Source organism: Symphodus melops (assembly GCF_947650265.1).
Source record: "Symphodus melops genome assembly, chromosome: 11".
NCBI lineage: Eukaryota > Metazoa > Chordata > Actinopteri > Labriformes > Labridae > Symphodus > Symphodus melops.
The window spans coordinates 793,073-813,018 of record NC_136701.1 but is presented as its reverse complement, the minus strand read 5'-3'; the positions used below and the strand labels follow the sequence as shown (position 1 = coordinate 813,018).

The 19,946-nt window shown below is 48.3% G+C and overlaps 3 protein-coding genes across 5 annotated transcripts in view; 2 read left to right on the top strand and 1 right to left on the bottom strand.

Annotated features, from left to right (window-relative positions):
- Nucleotides 1–650, bottom strand: part of lcp2a (lymphocyte cytosolic protein 2a) — a gene marked incomplete at its 5' end in the record, with an annotated part of 12,994 nt that extends 12,344 nt beyond the window's left edge. Inside the window, 3 exons of the mRNA XM_079355121.1 lie at nucleotides 142–232; nucleotides 325–448; nucleotides 605–650. Of these exons, the coding sequence (XP_079211247.1) occupies nucleotides 142–232; nucleotides 325–448; nucleotides 605–650 (261 nt within the window). The remainder of the gene's footprint in view (nucleotides 1–141; nucleotides 233–324; nucleotides 449–604) is intronic.
- A 1,893-nt stretch (nucleotides 651–2,543) lies between these two features.
- Nucleotides 2,544–8,674, top strand: slbp2 (stem-loop binding protein 2). 2 transcript variants are annotated; one of them, XM_079355931.1, is made up of 9 exons: nucleotides 2,544–2,685; nucleotides 5,279–5,440; nucleotides 5,635–5,715; nucleotides 6,029–6,109; nucleotides 6,436–6,579; nucleotides 6,725–6,895; nucleotides 6,981–7,134; nucleotides 7,282–7,420; nucleotides 7,922–8,674. In XM_079355931.1, the coding sequence occupies exons 1-9, from the start codon at nucleotides 2,636–2,638 to the stop codon at nucleotides 7,984–7,986; spliced, it is 1,047 nt and encodes a 348-aa protein (XP_079212057.1). In that variant the 5' UTR covers nucleotides 2,544–2,635; the 3' UTR covers nucleotides 7,987–8,674. The 2 variants fall into 2 exon arrangements, with proteins under 2 accessions (XP_079212057.1, XP_079212058.1); XM_079355932.1 differs by having other exon boundaries at nucleotides 2,545–2,685; nucleotides 7,282–7,408.
- A 4,661-nt stretch (nucleotides 8,675–13,335) lies between these two features.
- fam53c (family with sequence similarity 53 member C) lies at nucleotides 13,336–17,581 on the top strand. Of its 2 annotated transcripts, XR_013780143.1 has the most exons (5): nucleotides 13,336–13,390; nucleotides 14,068–14,125; nucleotides 14,217–15,226; nucleotides 15,389–16,060; nucleotides 17,110–17,581. XR_013780143.1 is itself a non-coding variant. In XM_079356116.1 (4 exons), the coding sequence occupies exons 2-4, from the start codon at nucleotides 14,119–14,121 to the stop codon at nucleotides 15,686–15,688; spliced, it is 1,317 nt and encodes a 438-aa protein (XP_079212242.1). In that variant the 5' UTR covers nucleotides 13,336–13,390; nucleotides 14,068–14,118; the 3' UTR covers nucleotides 15,689–16,772. The 2 variants fall into 2 exon arrangements, 1 of the variants encoding a protein (XP_079212242.1); XM_079356116.1 differs by lacking the exon at nucleotides 17,110–17,581 and having other exon boundaries at nucleotides 15,389–16,772.
- The last annotated feature ends 2,365 nt before the right edge of the window (nucleotides 17,582–19,946 follow it).

The following is a 19,946-nucleotide window of genomic DNA, read 5'->3' as shown; positions in this document are numbered from 1 at the left end:
CACACACACACACACACACACACACACACACACACACACACACACACACACACACACACACACACACACACACACACACACACACACACACACACACACAGAGTTAAAAACACACACACAAACAGTTACACACACACACACGTCGTCAGTGAACTTACGTTTTTTCCCGTTGATGTGATCCAGGAAGTTGATGGAGTCTTTCACCACACAGTCACACACGTTACAGTAATACCTGAAGAGAAGAAGAAGGCAGCCAATCAGAGCGAGGCAGCCAATCAGAGCGAGGCAGCTGAGCAGTCTGATAAGCGCGTAATTCGTAGTTACCCGCCCATCTCGGCCTGAGGCGTCGTCTTGGTGATGACGATGGTCTTCCCCAGTTTGGACTCCAGATCCACCTTATAGTCTCGGTGACGCAGGAGGTCCCGCTTGACCGGGGGCGCCGTTTTCCCTGAGGGCGAGCGAATGAGAGAGAGAGAGACTGGTTTGAATATGGAATTAGGATTTAGACAACCAATCACAGACAACACTCCAGCGTAGTTTTCTCACGTCGACCACCTGAAGGTAACGTGCGTGTGTAAAAAGGTCATGAAGTGTCAGAGTCGACCTGGCCAATCAGAGGTGAGCTCAGCTCCCTCTACATATCTGTGCATCGTGCACGGCGGCGTGCAAACGTTACATTCACAGTAGCGTTTCAGACTTCCTGGTTTTGTGGCGTGCTGATAAATATGTCAATGTTTTATTTTCTTACCATCTCGCCGCTCTCGGTCTCGCTCCTCGGTGAGACGTTTCTGAGCGAGGTTTTCATACTCGTCTTTGTCCCACTTCCTGCGGAAGTCGTTCTTACTGGACTACAACAGAAGAAGAAGAAGAAGAATGGTTAACACTCTAAAATATCTGCATCATCACGCCAACACGGCTCAAAGGTGTCCAGGTTCACATCTGTACTCAGCAGCTGGAGAGGTCAAAGGTCAGACTGTGCGTGTGAGTTTATGTTCTTCATGTTTTCTTTATTTCGTCGTGATCACTTTATGTGATGTTTAATCTGTGCTATAACTTTCTAATAGTTGCTCCCTAAATTAAAGTCACGTGACCGAAAGTCTTGTTGTTGATGGAGCTTACAGGATAACATTTAGCATTACGTGTAAACGAGGCAGCAGATGTAAAAACAGCCCATAATACTTTTATTTAAATGTACCTGCATCTTCAACAAACATCGATACTTTACATAATTTAATAATCTTTGTTTATTAAACATTAAGTAAACATAAAGACCGGTTTACACTGTTAGCTGCTGCTAGCTGTTAGCTGCTAACACGGTGGTTTTAACCGTTAGCTCTTAGCCGTTAGCCGCCGCAGTTAACTGAAACACCGGAAACATCGAATCTGAAACCACGAAACATCAAATATAGTTTTATGATTTTACACATTTAACACAGAAACAGACAAAAATCTCACCCCACTGCCGGACGCCATCTTGTTTACTTAGTGGCAGAAGAATACGGAAGTGACCGTGATCAAGCAGCGCCGCCTGTAGGAGCGGAGCGGCACTACAGGGAATAACAACTAACAGGCAAGTCAGGCCGCTGCCCCCTTCTGGCCCCAAACCAGAACAGGGCCACATTTAGAAGTCCAAACTAAAAACTGTACAGAACATTTAGACATTAAAGTGAAAAAATAAGAAATAAATGTAAAAATAAGCATCTAGTGAAACGTTTCTTTTATTTAAAAGTTTCAAAGCGTACACATAAGCATATTTAAAGACAATTACAAAAGTTAGTGCTTCAGAGAACCGAGCACAGCACGTCACAAATCCAAAAATAAGAAACAACAGAACAAACGAAAACAAAACGTGGGATCAGTCGGAAGCAAACGTCGACAAGCACTCACACAAACACAGAGCCCTCCTTCAGCTGCAGCTCCTTTAAGAAAATAAAGAGCAGGCAGTTTTTGTGTAGAAAGTATTTGGCAAGTATAATGAACATTTATTTTATATTTTAATTTCTGTCCTCCATTATGGAACCTTATTTCACATTGTTGTACATCAGGGGAGACATCCATGTCATTATACGCTATCCAATCTTTGAAGTTCTTCTAAAATAAATCAGATACTTTGCAAGAAAACATTACGAGTGTTTCTACTTCTGTTTTACAAAATGGAATCGAGCGACAGGTAAGACATGATAACATTGCTGAACTTGGTGCAGTGAGATTGAGGGAGTCAGTGACGTCCTGACCACCACAGATCGGTAGAAGGTCTGCAGGACCATCAGAGTCTGGTCAGGAGGAATATCCTGCTCCGTCCCTTCAGGAAGAATAAATCAAGTTTCAGAGTTTTAAAGAAGTAGATTTTATTATTCAGATTCAATTCTTTAAACTCAGAAACACGACAATGAATACAACATGAATATCACACAATGAAACTACTTTATTGTAACACAACCAGGAGTTCATGGAGTCACCTGTCATCACGTGACTCCATCATCTGATCCACCGGACCGGAAGAAGCCCTGACGGAGTCCGGCGGCGGACGCAGGCCCCGCCCCCCTCAGCAGGTGCGTCTCATTAAAAAGCTGTGAAAGCGTAACGATGGCGTCTGTCCGTCTGAAGAGAAGGCGCCAAACTCAAACTGCAAAATATGTCAACGAGCGGAGTGGAAACGGCGCAGAGTCCGCTGCTCTCCTCCAGGTAAGTCCAGCTCACCTGCGACACCAACACACACACCTGAACATCCAGCACACACACCTGAACATCCAGCACACACACCTGAACATCCAGCACACACACCTGAACATCCAGCACACACACCTGAACATCCAGCACACACACCTGAACATCCAGCACACACACCTGAACACACCAGCTCACCTGAGAGTCGGTTAACGGTGACTCACGAGACACACAGAGGACGCACGCGGAGACTTTTGATCCAGTTTGAGTCTTTTGCACCTCTGAAACGTTTCCTTCCTCCGCAGGTGTGTGTGCGGCGTTCAGGTGTCGGTGTTTTTAAAGTTCTCATGCAGCGGCCTCCTGAGCTGCTCTCTGATTGAGTCTACCTGCAGGCAGTGCTCAGGACGTTTTCACGTTTCTCCAGTGAAATTAAGAAATAACCGTTTTTATATTTGAGATAATATTCCTTAAAGCAGAGCTGTCCAACTTTTTTTTTTTCTTGCGGGCCAAAATGGTCTTGTTAGAATCGCAAATGGGGTTTGTTTTGTTTAATATTGTATGGAGCTTTTTGTATTTTGACCTCTTCAAGAATAACAGACACAATAAATAGTGGTAAACTATTTCGGGGTTTTTTTTTTGTTGAGAAAAAAAAGTAATTCTTTGTAGATCAGAAAAGGTTCATAAAAGAAACAATTTAATAAAACATTAAATACTTTCATTTTTTTATTCGTTTTTCTCAGAATCAAGTCTGTAACGTGGTTAATGTTTGTAAAAGCTTTGTGCTCAGCTTATTAAATGGTTAAACAGTTTGCTTATTAGCAAAAAATGTGCAAAGGTTCATTTTTATTGTCAACAAAAAAAGTGTAAAATAATCACAGCTGTTAAAAAAAGACAGACAAAACATTGTACTGAACATTTTCTATTAAATATCTTTCAGTCTCACTCGCATCAAAACTAAAAATAACTAAATATGTCATCTGAATGAGGCCTCGGGACAAAAACTTACTGGTACTGATTCTTCGGTAGAAGACTATGGCCGCAAAAAAACCTCCTTAAGGGCTGCAAATGGCCCCCGAGCCGCACTTTGGACCCCCCCTGCTTTAAAGGTAAATAAATGATGCACAAGTATCCAGTCATAAATAATGAAACTTCTTTTCCTTCAGTCTATGAAATGACTCCGCCTTCATTTGGGAGACGGGACTTTAAATAAATGAAAATAAATTTAAATATTTACAAATTAAAGAGATTTTTTAAACTGAACTAACAGAATATTTAACGGAGTAAAGATGAGCGTTTGTCCTTTTTGAGACAGGACTGTTGAGACCCGTGAATGATGTTCAGGAAAACCGCCACAAGTCGGATTCGAACCCGCGCCGGTTTCTCCGAGTACTGCAGCCTCTGTTCACGAGGAGCGTCAGTAGCATCGTTAGCGTGCGCACGTTTAGAGGCTGCTTTCCCGCTTGTCAACCCTCGCTGTCTCTCCTTGATGTCGGGACGTTTCATTGGCTGTTAACTTTTCATCTTTGTAAAATGTGATGCTGCCCTAGAGAGCGCCCTCTACTGGTCTGAAGGAGTATTGCATTAAATCCTCTAGTCTTACTGATTGATCAGTTTTTAGTTGTGAGCTGTTGTTACTTCCTGTTTCGTGTTATCATCAGGCATAAGGCTGAACGATTTATTGTTTTCTGATCGAAATCGCGATTTCCAAAAACGCGATCACGTGATCGTCAAAGCCGCGGTTTTTTGCAGCGCTTCTCCCGCCTGACCCCAGAGCTGTTCATGTGTGCGCGTGACTTCTTTAGCCTGATACACAGCTCGACAGATGTCTCGAAGTTTTCCTCCAATAAAGAAGCTGAAGTCTGTGTCCAGTCTTTTAATAAAGGAAGCTGTAAAACTTAATCTCATAATATGCTAAAAACAAACGAAAAGTCCGCTAGCTTGATGCTAACGTCTATGAGAATTTGAATAGGAATGCTAGCGGTTAGCATGGCGAATGTGTCGTTATCTCACGTAACTTTATTAAACCTACTCAAGAGATGCAATGCCAGGCCTGAACATGAAATGACGCTCACAGGTAAATGTTTCGGCCGTATGGCTAGAAGATAATATGGAGACATTGTTAGCTTCTCTTGTTTCATAACTTCTGTGAACTAAGTCACCTACGGCAACCCCAAAGGCCCAAAATATATATCAACACTTATGACCAGATTTCTGTCAAACTGACACTAAAAACAAGAACATCACACGTCTGTTTCTTCTTAATGAATACATTTAAAGTTAGTTGCATTTAGTTTTCATTGTACTAATTTAGAGTTCTGGCATTTAAAGTTTTAACTGGTATGATGTAACTTCCTGTCAGGTTTGTAAATGTTACTGTACATTGAGAACATTGCACAAGCTTGATTTGAAGAAAATCGTGATACGCAACGAAAATTGCAATTTCAATCTTTTCCTAAAATCGTTCAGCTTTAATGTGTACAAGTTCGATAGAAGATTACAGGTAAAACACCCCGCTCATAAAATTTTGCCTGTGATCATTGATTTTAGTTTTTGTTGCCATGGTAACAAACAGGTTTCAATATATAAGATTAAAATCTTCCCGCTCTTTCAGTTTCTGTTTCAGCCCGTGGTCGTGTGTGTGCGCGAAGGGATGGTCCGCCGCCGTGTGGAACGGTCTCAGTGACCCACTGCTGGCTGCCGCCGCCTCGGGATGCTCCACCCCCGAGCCGTGGCTCCTCCCAGGATGCAGCTCCGTCTACGACAGCCTGGTCAGGTGAGAAACATCACTGCGCTCAGTGACTTCTATATTCTCGAGTCTCGTCTAAAGAATGACCACGAACACTTCTTCTCACAGACCCGAGCAAACGAGAGCAGAGCTGTTGATCTCAGATCCTCACATGGTTTTCTCTTGTCCTCATCCTTCACCTTCTTTTCTTTTGTGTCCTCCACCATGTTCTTCTTCCACAGTAACATGTCTCCGGTCCCGTCTCCTCCTGCTGCCAGCGGCCTGCGAGGACGAGAGCGAGCCAGCAGCACCAAAACTCGCAGGTCTAAAAAAAAGTCTTTAAGAACTGAGCACTGAACATGCTGTCAGGGTCATTCTGCTAACTGACGCATAGCTTAGCATTACTGCTAACTGTCACTTAGTTTAGCATTCCTGCTAACTGACACTTAGCATGACTGTCACCTGCCACTTAGCATTTCTGCTAACTGACGCGTAGCTCAGCACAAGTTTTACCTGCCACTTAGCGTAGCATCTAGCATATCGAGTAGAAGAAGGGGGAGGGGCATCTTTTTTTATTATTGTGTGTGAAGTGTTTTTCAAACGTTAGTCGGTACAATGAATCGAGTTGTCGTTCAGGCCGTCCATCCTGGAGCGCTGTATCCTCAAAGTGTCGACCAGCAGTGTGGCGGTGGGGACGGACGACCTCGACAGTAAGAGGTGAGTCAGCTCTGAAAAACGTTTGACTCACATGGTGAACGATATTAAAACACCTGGAGACCTTAAAGGGGCGGGGCGTCCTCTGTGGTGCACTGATGACATCACACATTGACCTTTGTTCCCGTTTCTTTCACCTGTTTGGGATTCATAACCACTTCCTGTTTCTGTGCTTAACATTCATGCGTTAACCTTCACTGTACAGGAAGGGCCTTACTGTATTTCAAAATAAAAGCACACAGCAGCACAGAGTAAAAGCTCTGAAGATTCAAAGGAGACTTTTTTTTTTTTTTTTTTTTTTTTTTGTGTTCTGACCCGTCTTCATGCAGACCCCCCGTCAGTCGCTGCTACCCCCGCCTCCCCGACCCCACCAACACAGAGACCAATGCAGCGGTTCTGAAGCGGCGGCAGAAACAGATCCAGTATGGCAAGAACACCAGCGGGTACCAGAACTACCTGCAGCAAGTCCCCAGGTGAGACGGGTACAGATGAGACACGGCGTCCTGAGTGACGCGTCACGCAGACTTTTACAGTTCGCAGTCAGGCATGGCGCTCTGTGTGTTCGTACTGACAGTGAAAGGTCTGAATAATACCTGGTGAATGTTGGTCCTTCTTTAGACACCTGAGGGACCCGAAGCTCCACCCATCAACTCCCAACAAGTACAGGAAGTACAGCCGCCGCTCCTGGGACATGCAGGTGCGTCTGTGGAGGCGGGCGCTGCACCTGTGGGACCCGCCGTCTGAAGCCCAGCCGGACGCCGAGGAGACGCAGGACCCCGTGGAGCAGCTGTAGGTGGTCACGTTTGAAGTCTTGCGTCTTGAGTGAGCGGGCTTCATTTTTTGCGGTTTCTGAGCTCGCCACGTTTGTGTTCAGGCAGAGCCAGCTGGCGAAGATGACCTCCGACCTGTGCGAGGATGGAGGAGACAAGCAGAGAGAGAAGGAGACTCGTGCAGCCTCCAAAGCCTCCTCTGTGAGTCCTCTGTCGGCCCTGGAGCTGCCCGGACCCTGGACCAGCCCGCTCTCCTCGGTACGGTTTCTGTCCTCGGCACGTTACCATGACAACAAAGATGCACGTTCACATACACTTTGAATCGTCTTTTTATTGATCCTTAAAATAACAGATTCATCGTTTTAAAAAAGTGCTCGTCAAAGTTTTTGTTCTTTTTCCCTGCAGGAGGAGGACGGCGGCCTCAGACCTCGCCGCTCCCCTCCTGGACTGAGCTTCTCCTTCAGGAGTCAGCTGATCAACGACAACATGAACGACTGGATCCGCCTCCTCCTGGAGGCCAATGAAGGCCAAGGTGAGGTCGCAGGTGAGGCGTTCATTGTCGTTACAAGCGTCGGCCTTCTGAACCAAAACAAATCCTCCCCTTTGGTTGTCGGCGTGTGGCTGTTTGTCAGGGACTCAGATCAGCTGGACAGCGATCCGGGGGGGTCCGGCGGCGGCGTTTACTTCCCTTGTTGGTTCGAGTGGCGTTCTCACCCAGCGAACTAAGACAGCTGTTTTTAAGCGAACCGGCGTTCAGTTCTCTGGTCCGTACGAGCGTTCACATCGCCGTAAACCAAACAAAAGGTCACCAGAGTTCAACGGCTCGGGTAGGATTGCTCCTTAGATGGTTGCCTTGGCTCCGCCTCTTTTTCAGTTTCTAGAATAATCCAGAGTTTTTTACTTTCTACATTTTGAAACTGAATTAGTCTCGTTTGACACGCTGTTGTGTTCTTGTCAGTCGACCGTGGTTAACGCGACGGCTTCGTCTCGGACTCTGTTTGACTTCTCGATTCGTTTTCTGACCCTTGTTTTTGTCTTTTTCTAGATTTGGGCTCTGATGACCAGCAGGTTCCCGTGTTTTCAGACCAGCTCCTGTGGAACCCGTACTGATCTCCACCGCCTGAAACAAACGCGCTCGAGTCGTCTGCAAACATCGTGAAGTCCTGGATGTGATGCGGGCGCTCTGGTCTCTGTGTGCGTCCGTCTTTTTAAGATAGTTGAAGTTCGACTCTTACAGACAGCAGAATGTGATCCGAGAACATCCCACCCTCTGTGATCTACTCCGAGGAGGACTGATGGGAACCTCAACTCATCCACGGAGGTGTTGAGATTTCCCAGCTGCTCATGAATGCCTCTTCAGGTGTGACAGCTGAACACTGAGCATGGTACTTTAGTTTGCACTTAGTATATTTCTGTTAACCTGCACCTCTCACCTGCCTCATATTTGAGTTGAGCGTCCCTGCACCAAGCGAAAGCTGCCTGTTGTACTTAAAGTCACCGACTGAACCAAAGTAAATGTCTTAATTTAATGTTTGTGTCACGCCGCCGCCGCCGCCTCCCCGCAGGCCGCTGTCTTCTGTCCACACTCACCTTCATGCTCGGCTGTCCGTCTTTCCCTCCTCTGAGCCGTCACGTTTTTTCTCAAAAACCAAACTGGGCTAACGGAGGAGAAGGAGCTGTCGCTTTGTGTTTTCTTTTACTTCTTGTGTTTCTCAATTTGTATTTTTGTGCTGCTTGAATCTGGAGAGCAAAGCTGAAAGATGTAACTAATAAAGATGTAAATAAAGTGTTAAAAGTTCGCTCTGACTCTTCTTCCACGGTGAACATGGATTCATATGAAACGGGGTTTTTTTTTTTTTCGAAGAAATAAAACCAACCAGGTTTTTGACTCCTTCATCGATGGTGTGTTCAGGAACTTCAGGATCCTGTGACCAGGTCTCACATTAGGCCCCGCCCCCACAGTCTGAGATATGACTATAACCACACCCCCGTTACGCTCGAGCTGATTCACGATGAAAACGTTCAACTCCTTTGATACGTTTAGACGCTTAAAATCTCTGTTTTAAAGATCGATCAGCAAGATCTGTAGGAACTGAAATATTAATATACGTTTGAAGCCTGAGCGTCGTCCCTGCAGGGGGCGCTGGAGTCCCCCATGTGTCCCTGCAGGGGGCGCTGGAGTCCCCCGTGTGTCCCTGCAGGGGGCGCTGGAGTCCCCAGTGTGTCCCTGCAGGGGGCGCTGGAGTCCCCCATGTGTCCCTGCAGGGGGCGCTGGAGTCCCCCGTGTGTCCCTGCAGGGGGCGCTGGAGTCCCCAGTGTGTCCCTGCAGGGGGCGCTGGAGTCCCCCATGTGTCCCTGCAGGGGGCGCTGGAGTCCCCCGTGTGTCCCTGCAGGGGGCGCTGGAGTCCCCAGTGTGTTCCTGCAGGGGGCGCTGGAGTCCCATGGATGGAGGTCTCCGTGCTGGAAATGCTGTCTCAGGCTAACTTTGAGTCAAGCTGAGAGCTGAGGCGGGTTTTAAGCGTCCTGACAAACCGTTACACGGCGCCCACCTGTCAATCAGCTCAGCTACACGCCTTATTGTGAATAACTCTGATCCTTCATCCAATCAAAACTGATGAGTCATCAAAACATTCCCCCCGTACAGTGTGTGTGGATGGAGACGTGAGCTAATCACACCTATTTGGTTTTTTGAAGCAGGCTGTAAACATGTTCATGTCTGCTGTAAAAACAGGCTGTTTGAATGGGTGTGTATGTGACTTCCTGTGCTGCTGCAGCCAGCCTCTAGTGGACACTCCAGGTACTGCAGCCAGCCTCTAGTGGACACTCCAGGAACTGCAGGATGTTACACTCCAGCATCAGCTTCATTTATTCAACACTGGAGGACGCTGCTTGCTCTGTACATGGGGCATGCTCACTAACGTGTCCACCGGCACCCCAGTTATAATTTTTCTCCACTGGTTACTTCTTCTGCTTTAAACATGCGGAAGTATTTCTACCATATGACCTTTTACCCCCCCCCCCCCCCCCAACCCTGTTCCTTCACAATAAAACAGTCCAAATCTTTAAAGTAAACGAGAAATACTTTGAACCATTCAAACTGGGAGGCTGGAAATGTTTTTAAATCCTCTTTAGAATAAACAGAGCAGACTCCTCCGTCCACATGGTGTGCTGCGGCAGACAGCGTTATTGTGACCGACATCTGTGTGTGCGCGTGCGTGTCTGTGTCTGTGTTATTTAAACACAATGATCTGTTTCACCTTAATGTCTGAGTGATTTGATAAAAAAAAAAACAAAAAAAAAACGTTGACTTGACCGACAGGCGCGTCAGACCGCAGAGCTGCTGCTGTAAACAAGCTGCTGATCTCAGGCTGTGAACTACATCTCCCAGCATCCCCCTGGCTCCCAGGGCTAATTCTAACACTGCTGGATTTAATTTAAACTGTCAAATTCCATTTGAATACTCATCGTTGTCATAAGACTGATGATGGCATATAAAAATATAACGTAAGAATAAAAAGCAGGTGCACGCGCTGTGATGATGAAGATAGCCCCTCCTCCTCCTCCTCCTCCTCCTGCCGCCGTAAATGTTATTTATGAATGCCTGCCGCTCACGGGCGTGTGCGCGCTCACCCTTTATTATTATGTTTTAATCATTGCAGCTCAGCGGACACTGATTTCAGCCGGTTTCTGGTGTCGACCCGGGTCCCGCAGAGTCCTCGATGAGCGTTCAGATCCGGATTTAATTCATTGTGGAGGTTCGGCGCTGACAGCGGCAGCGGCAGGCGGAGCGGCGCGTTCAGCTCTGTGATAACACTGGGTCAATACACCGCGCTCCGCCGCATCACTGGAGCCGACTCACCTCCGCACTCGGAGGAGCTTGTCCGAGAAGGTAAGCACATATTTGGCTGACAATGGACACAATAAGCGCTGCGTTGGTGGATCTGTCCACGCAAGCTAGCCGCTGCGAGCTGATCCATCCCGCAGCATCCCGCCGTGTTTTTCCTCCTGACGCGCCGCTCACCGCGCTCACAGGCCGGCCACACGGCATCATCTTCCCCGTCATAATTCACGTTAGCTTTCGCAGGTTGTGGCGGTGACGTGTCCAAAGAAACATTTATGTTTAATCAGAAATATGCTCTGTGAGTTGACGGCTGGAAGAGCGACGATAGAGAGAACATCCTATCTCACATTCTCCGTTTGTTTGTGAGATCACCGCTGCTAACGCGGCTAACGCTGCTAGCGCGGCTAACGCGGCTAACGCTGCTAACGCGGCTAGCGCTGGGCAGGTCAGTTAGCCACCATTAGCTCGGTGCTGCCCCTGGATGCAGAGAGACGGCCGGTGTAGCCGCCTGTTAGCCCCGCAGCCCCGCGGAACCCCCCGGCCTGAGCCCGGAGGCAGCGACCCTGTGCGGGGGGGACACTGTTCTGTCAAACGTGGTGTTTTAAAGGGTTAAAATGGCTGAATTTATTGTGCCGACCTTGAAAGTAATAACGACATGTCATATTATTTATAGCAGGCTAACGATGCAGGTGATGCTGAGCTGCTTGGTGATGTAACCGGATGCGTTAATTGATCTAAAACCCGGCTGGTTTTATTTTTCTACATCGAGTTCATGTCCAAAAAGCTTCATGACATTCGCAGTTTGATTCTGCTCTCCGGAGGGAGAAACGCTTCATCAGGGTGTTAGCATTCATCATTGAAAACAATGGGATTCGTTAGCCGCGTGCTAGCAGCAGCAGCTGAGATGCCCAGCGGCCTCAGGGAGTCCGGCTCTGCTTAGACCTCCCCTGTCAGCCCGTCATCTGCAAACACGGAGAGGCTTTATTTAACCTCATCTAGCACGGATTAACATGCATACATGAGTGTGGCCCCTGACCTCTGACCTCTCACAGTGAGGGGGCCAAACACAGAAAGTCTGCTTCAGGAGCCGGATTACAAACCAGACTTTCAAACTGATGATTTCAGGCAAAATCAAACGACACAGAAGTCTCAGACCCCCAAATATGACATTACGTGTTGTTTTTAAAGGGGGGACATATTGTCCCCATTTTCCATCTTTTCAAACAGCGCCCCCCTGTGCTCTAAATGAGACATCTGTGCCGGTCTTTGGTCCAAATATAGCATAAGTCAAAGACCAGAGGAGGTTTGTGAGCCTGTAGAAACCAGCTCTCTCTGAACGCTCTGTTTTGGTGTGTGTCTCTTTAAATGTAACAAGCCCCGCCCCCTGAGTTTTCCCAGAAGACATCACTCCTCTGTAGAGAGAATAAAAATGGCGGACCTGAACTAACGTTTTACTCTAGACTGGAGGTGGAGTCCATGGGTGGAGATACCAAGGAAGGGGAGGGGCTTATTTAACAGAATCCACCTTGTGATGTCACAAACTGAGAACATTTGAAACTGAGCTTTTTTCTCTGTGTGGTCAGACTGAAGCAGACCACAAACAAACGACTGGGTGGATTTAGTTTCTCAGGTCACTCAAATGTTAAAAAACATAAAGTGTGGACTTTTCAGAACATGTCCCCTTTAATAACCCGCCGGCCTATCAGCACGCCAAGTGATCGGCTAGCTTTACGTCTGACTCGATTTATTCACCAGTCAGAGCTTTTTATGTTAGCGTTAGCGATGTTAGTGTTTGATAACTAATAATTGCAATCATCCACGTCAAACAAAGATCAAAGAAAGACGGCCTCCCACCACTAGTCGGCGCTGTAGCTTGTGTTAGCGGTCCTGCGCTCCTCTTTCTCTACCGCCGAGACGTAAACAAGCACACGGTCGGTGTTTGGATCTATACGTGGAGGTCAAGCGGACGTATCGACCGGAGCGACCACGTTAAGCTCAGACACGTCGTGGATTTTAAGTGTTAGCAATGCTAACGTTAGCTAAAGACTCGCTGTCTTCAGTTTATCTGAATTTAAATTATTATTATTTTTAAGTCTGCTGATAAGGCGTCCTTGGATTTTTTTGAAAGGCGGCCATAAATAAAATATATTATTTTTCACGTCACGCTGACGCGCTCGCCTCGCTCTCAGATTCATTATCTCACCTGTGATCTCTGCTTGCTTCCTATTGGCTGTTTAACAGGAAGTGTCAGACTGGTTTACATAACTCTCACTCCCCCTTTCTCTTCAGGTGTGTTGCCGGGGGCAACGTCTGAGTGACGATGTCCTTGTGAGATTGGGCGGGGCTACCAGGCCCTGAGGTGGTAAGGAGGAGGAGGAGTCTCAGCCATTGGCCCCTCCCCCTTTCGCTTCTGAGACTGACCAAGCAGACGGATACAAAAACGGGTGTGGCTCTCCCCTCCTTCCTCCTCCTCTTCCTCCTCTTTCTCTTCCCCTCACCTCCCCGTTCTCCGGCCTCCCCCCCTCCCCTCCTCCTCTCCCCGTCTCGTCCCCGCCTCCCTCGCCGATCTCCCCCCACGTCACCCGCCGCCATGCTCCGGTCACGCTGCTGGTGGAGAGCCTGAGGAAGCAGACTCTGGAAGGCGACCCTGCTCAGCCGGGGGACTGTTACCTGGTGAGACTCACCTGCAGACTCGCACTCGTCAGGTCGGCGCTGAACACGCCCACTTCACACATTCACAGATAAAACATCTATAATCACGTTTTATTTGACTTAATATGATGTAACATCTGCCGACGTCACGATATCAGAACAGTGACCCTCAAAATGATTCTTTCAAAATAAAATATTATCAACGCCTGTTTGACACTGTGGCGACAAAAATAGAAGTCCTCGCCACCGAATGTTTGGTTATTTATTTATAGGTAGACTCCTCCACACGGTCGACATCAAACTAATAATAAGAACACACACACACACACACACACACACACACACACACACACACACACACACACACTGCTCCAGACTCTGTCCCCCTCTAGTTTTCAGTCTGGACTTTGGCACAGCTATCGGGACTCTGCAGGACTGTCTCAGACCGCATCCTGGTTCACGAGGGGTTAAAAAGTTCGGTGACGTGTGTATGTGATGTGATTCAAACCCTGAAGATTAAAAAAACAAGAACAGGAAGTTTTATTCTGAAAGGCAGGGGAGACGCTCGCCACGTGAGGGTAAAAAAACAGCGTTTTAATACTTCTGGGTTCGTCAGCCAATCAGGCGACGGCGTGCGGTTTAGTTGATCAGCGTGCAGATGTAACAGGATGTTGACACTTGTGTTGTTCGTCTTTCAGTCCCTGCTGGACCCGAAAACCCTCGCAGAGTGCTGGCCCCCTGATGGCTTGATGCCTGGTGAGACCTTCACTCTGAATTCATCAATCACAGGGAACTACATCTCCCAGAATTCACCTCTGATACTCTGTGTGTGTGTGTGTGTCCACAGAGAGCAGCTACTGGCAGCTCTGCCCTCCCTCTAAGTCCGGCCTGCAGGGGGGGTTACTGAGCTCTAGTTTCCCCCCCGGCCCGCTGCCCCTGGTGCCCCCTGATGCTCACCTGCAGGAGGGGGGCGACCCCCTGGACGGCCCCTCTCAGCCTCAGCAGCACCGGACCCTGGCCCCCAGCACCTCGGCGTCCGAGCTGTCTCTCCCCGGCGCCCCCGTGGCCCCTCCCGGCCCCGGGCCCCCTCCCCCTCCTCCCCCGCCCCCAAAGCGTCACTGCCGCTCGCTGTCGGTGCCAGAGGACCTGTCGCGCTGCCGCTACACCTGGAGACCCAGCGCGTCGCGCGTCTGGACCCCCGTCAGCCGCCAGCAGTGCCATGGGGGCGCCGGGGGAGGAGTCGCCGGGGGAGGTGTGGGGGCGGGAGGAGGCGGCATAGGGGCTGGCGTGGCAGGGGGAGGAGCCTGTCCTCTCCGAGCGCCCAGCTCCTCTCTGAACTCGTCGCTGCACTCCTCGTCAAGCCCCACCTTCTTCAGCCTGGCGCTGTCTCCGGACTCGCCGCTGCCCTGGAGCTTCCCCTGGGACCCCAGTGAGGCGGCGGCGGGAGGCGGAGCCTGCTGCTGCTTCTTCCCCTCGCCGTCCTCCTGCTCCTCCTCCCCCTCCCCTCTCCACCCGCCTCCCCCTCCTCAGCGGCGTTTCTCCCTCTCGCCCGTGCTCATCAGAGACTCGGCGGCCTCCACCTTCCTCCCCCCTCATCCTGTGCCGAGTCACGCTGTGGCCCCGCCTCCACCGGGCTGCGCCACCATGGCTGGAGTTGCACGGGGGGGTCCGGTGCCCGCCTCGCCGTCCTCGGCCTGCAGCACGCCGTCGTCTCTGCGCCGGAGTCTGCCGCCGCAGCTGCCTCGCTGCCATTCGCAGCCCTGCGACCTGCTGCTGCTCAAGCCGGGTCTGAAGCGCCGCCGAGACCCCGACAGACCGTGCGCCCGGCCCGTCCTCGACTTCACCAAGATGACCCAGGTACCAAAGACGCCACGCTTTCATTACACAGTACTGGTTGTCGAGGGCTTTTGTTGTGGTTGCCGTGGTAACCAGCAGAAACATTTTCCACTGGAGTCAGTGATCTGATTGTTGTTTAAATGTTGATATCTGCTGTGTTTTTTGTCACGTGACTTCCTGCAGACGCGCAGCATCGACCCTCAGTGTCTGGAGCGCGGCGGCGGCAGGCTGGCCTGCGGCGGCGACATGTGCGCGGGCATGGAGTCCTTCATGGGAGACTTCCGGGGCTCCTGCTCGCCAGCTGAGTGCCTGGGCAGGTCCAGCATCGGGCCGCTCAGCGAGAGCGACGAGGAGTGTCGCGAGGACGAGGATGATGACGAGGACGACGGCGAGGAGGAGGCGACGGAGCGCGAGGCGGCGCAGCAGGCCGTGTTTGAGCGGGATTGTACAGAACTGGACCTGAACTTAATCGAAGAGAATTGACACATTTGTAAATGGAAGGCTGTTCTCTGTTTCAGTTTGATAATCTAGTTTTATTTTGAAATGATCCCCCCCCCGCCCCCCCCCCTCCCACTTCCTGTTTCCGGACCATCTCGACACTCTGCACCTCCTTGCCCCCAATCAGCAAGGCTCTCAGGAACAACACCTCTCATTGGACGAGCTGTTAACGAGGCTGATTGATCACGACGGCGATGACGTGACGGCCGCTCGACGCTGTGACGGAAGTTCAGCTCACCTGAGATCGGAGGACGCCGCACACGAGTCCCACCCGACACGCCAGCTCGTCAGGTCACGGCTACCTGAGGCGGCGCTGTGACTCGGACTCGGACCGTGCAGGTGCTTCTCCACCTCCAGGTGTGTTCACTCACAGCTGTTCAGTCTGACGAGACGAGTGCTACCTCACAGCAGCGCCCTGACTCATCTCACTCACACACACACACACACACACACACACACACACACACACACACACACACACACACGCCGATGTCCTGTATTTACATATGGACGTCACGCCTTCACTTCCTCCGCTGTATAAAGATGAAGCCAAGGTGCTGACATGTCGCTCATTTGGCGTGAAGCGCTTCTCCGTCACCCGGAGCTGCTAATTAAAACCTTTAACTTCCTGTTTAGGGTCAAAGGTCACTCAGGCGGGTGTCGTCCAGGACAGATGGTTGTCGGTTTGAAGCCAACACTCGACGCGGTTATGGAAACTTATCTTCGGTCGTGTTTTTTTTTCCTCTCGCCGTTCCTTCTCTACGCAGGAGCCTCATTGGTCAACCAAGCTGTCAATCATGACGTTCTTCCCACGCTTTTTTTTTTTTTTTTTTTCCATCTAATAAATTATGAAAACTAAACTTTTCATAAAAATGATCAGAACTGAAGATGAAGCCTGTTTGAGGAGCGTTTATCTGAACGTGTTTGATCCGTTAACATGGAGGAGGCGGAGCTTATGAGCGTCACTGCACACACTCTGCACGGGCCAGCGCCAATTCTTTTGGCTTCACTTAAAGCGAGGCGTTGCGTCGTCCATTCTTTATACTGTGTGTGTGTGTGTGTGTGTGTGTGTGTGTGTGTGTGTGTGTGTGTGTGTGTGTGTGTGTGTGTGTGTGTGTGTGTGTGTGTGTGTGTGTGTGTGTGTGTGTGTGTGTGTGTGTGTGTGTGTGTGTGTGTGTGTGTGTGTGTGTGTGTGTGTGTGTGTGTGTGTGTGTGTGTGTGTGTGTGTCCTCAACATGGTGATGCGTTCAGGGTCGCTGCTGTGAAGTCGTGTTGTTCTGTCAGACGTCACTGAGTGCAGGTAGCCACTGATGCTGTCGTTCACCTGAGTGTTCCCGTGTGTGTGTGCGCGCGCGCGCGTGTGTGCACTTTTTACCACATGTTCTAAAACAGTATTAATCTTTCAGTGATTCTTTTTGTTTCAATTAAACAAAAACAATCTGTGAATTAACGGCCATCAAAAACAAGAAGCCCGATCAGGACGTCTGCTGTGGGATCCAATCAGGATCCAGGACCGCCGCACGCTCACAGGTCTCCAGCTTGAACTCACCTGGAGCCAACGTGTCACCACGTTGTTCTTGTTCCTTTAAGACGTGGCTGTTAACGAGGGGTGTCCCGACCCGATATTGATATCGGATATCGGTCCAATATCAGCCAGAAAATGAACATGGGAGTTTATCGGACTGCATCTAAAATCTCCGATGAGCAGAGATTTAAAAGTATAATTTTGTTTTTATTGGATTTATTTAACTTATTTTTCAGGGTCTTCTAATTTATGTTGTATTTATTTTATTCACTTGTAGAATACTGTAGATATTATGTTGAAGGTTAAAATGTATGTAACCAATTGGTTAATAATAAATGGGTCAGTTTTTCTCATGTTGCCGACTGTTGTTCTGTGTTTGAGTGACGTCACCTGATCCAACCTGATCCAACCTGATCCAACCTGATCCAACCTGATCCAACCTGATCGAATCTGATCCAACCTGATCCAACCTGATCCAACCTGATCCAACCTGATCCAACCTGATCCAACCTGATCCAACATGATCCAACCTGATCCAACCTGATCCAACCTGATCAAACCTGATCCAACCTGATCGAACATCAACACCACAAAATAAGTCATCAACGTTTGTGCGATTCGTGCTGATATCATATCGGTATCTGCCGATACTCAAGGCTGCAGTATCGTATCGGGACATCCCTGCTGTTAACACACACACACATATAATGTGCACATTGAAGCATTTCACACTTTGACTGAGCGCTGCTTTCATCACCCTGCTGATAATTCCACTTCCTGTTTCCGGTTTCAAGTTGATTTCCTTCCTTTTTGTTTACTCATTATTTTCTATTAATATTTGTTTTTTTCCTCTCATGTGATAATATGTAAAATAAACTCGACTCCGTCAGCGATGCATTCAAGGGCATTTTAATGTGGGAGAGTTGACAGTCAGTTATCCAAAGGCACTTAAGATAATCTATAGGACAATCAATTAAATTATTTAGGACGAGTTAATTCGCTTTAGCAGAAAACTGTTACGTCTGAGATGTCGAACTGTCCCTGAATGCATCATTCCTTTTAAAGCGTCTGATCAAAAACTGAACATTGGTGGTGATGGCTAATTGTTCCTGCGGTGAGTTCTTTCAGAGTTTGTGACGGCGAGCTGCGGCGGCGTGGACATCAGAGGGTTAAAAACACGTGAAATGCTGCAAAGTCAGTTTGTCATTTTTACACTTTTTTTTTTTTTTTTTCCAACACACATTGTTGAATAAAATCAGCTGTTTGTTGACAAACATCATGCTAGTGCTAAAGCCACGGTCAGGACAGAGTTAGCCTAGCTTAGCATACAGACTACGACGTCCTGTTTATCGAAAAGAAAAAACAGGCTGCTGCTTCATCGCACAAAAATTAGATCTCGTGAAATTTTGTGTTCAGACCAACAACAAAAAAAAAAAAAGAGATTTAAAGGTGCAACATGAACAAGGCTGCAGTGTTTAGTGAACACTAAACCACACAGCGGTCCGGTACGGATCGGTACAGTTTGGTTCGGTTTGTGTTTCCACACCACATAATAGCAGCTAATCGCTAACAGCTAGCCCGCTAATAAATTCAACAAAGGAGAAAAACGCGACGCAAACAAAACCAACGAAGAAGACATCCATCAGGTCACCTCATCATGTGACTCTTTATCACTAAACTCGATCCAGCTTTGAAAAAACTATCGACACTGTTTAAACGCGGCGGGGAAGTGTTCGCCGCTATCACACAGGAAGTGACAATTCTTTCGACCAATCAACGGACTGCAGTGTTTAGCTCCACCTTTTAGGGTCTGATCGATATTCTTGGCCCCCCCAACGGAAGAGTCCCAAAAAGTGGGACAGTACGGGTCGGTTATTCAGGATCTTTCCCAACTTTGGAAATGCCACAAAATGCGAGCTGAACCGAGACGAACTGAACTGAAGTGTCCCCTTTAACACACACACACACACACACACACACACACACACACACACACACACACACACACACACACACACACACACACACACACACACACACTCCTGGTTGGTTTGCTTCATTACACTCAACATTAAAGCCTTAACTGAACATATTCTATTATTCTGTAAATCAAGACGTTAGAAGAAAAAAAAGGAAACGTGTTCTGTAGCTGTTACATTTTGAGTCCCTCTGTTTTTCATTTTCTGCTGTTTTTTCTTAATATTTCTAATCTGATGTCTGAGCGTGACGAAGCGTCGGCCGTGAACGCAGCGCGGCTCGAGGACGAAGGAGGAGCTGACGTGTACAAAGTTAGCGCAGAGACTCAGACGTCTCGTCTTTCAGAAATGTTTTTTATTGTATGTGATTTAAAAAAACAAAAAAAAGAACAATGATAACAAGGCAATTTGAAAAAGCAGTTTGTGAATAAATTAAGTTTATTGAGAATTATTTTACAAAGAAAGCAGAGAACTGGTGTCCTGTGGTTTATTGTTGTCTCTGTCTACCATTTTAAGTTTTGGTGAATTTATTTAAAAAAAATTTTTTTTTAAAAAGTCTATATTTTTAGAAATACTGTTTGTAGTGACCCCTCATGGCCGTCAGGTGAACTGCGTCAACATCGGTCCTGAAACTCTGGATATTCACTGGCTTAATGTTTCCAGAGGTGTGTGTGTGTGTGTGTGTGTGTGTGTGTGTGTGTGTGTGTGTGTGTGTGTTGAACATAAAATAACACTCCTCCTG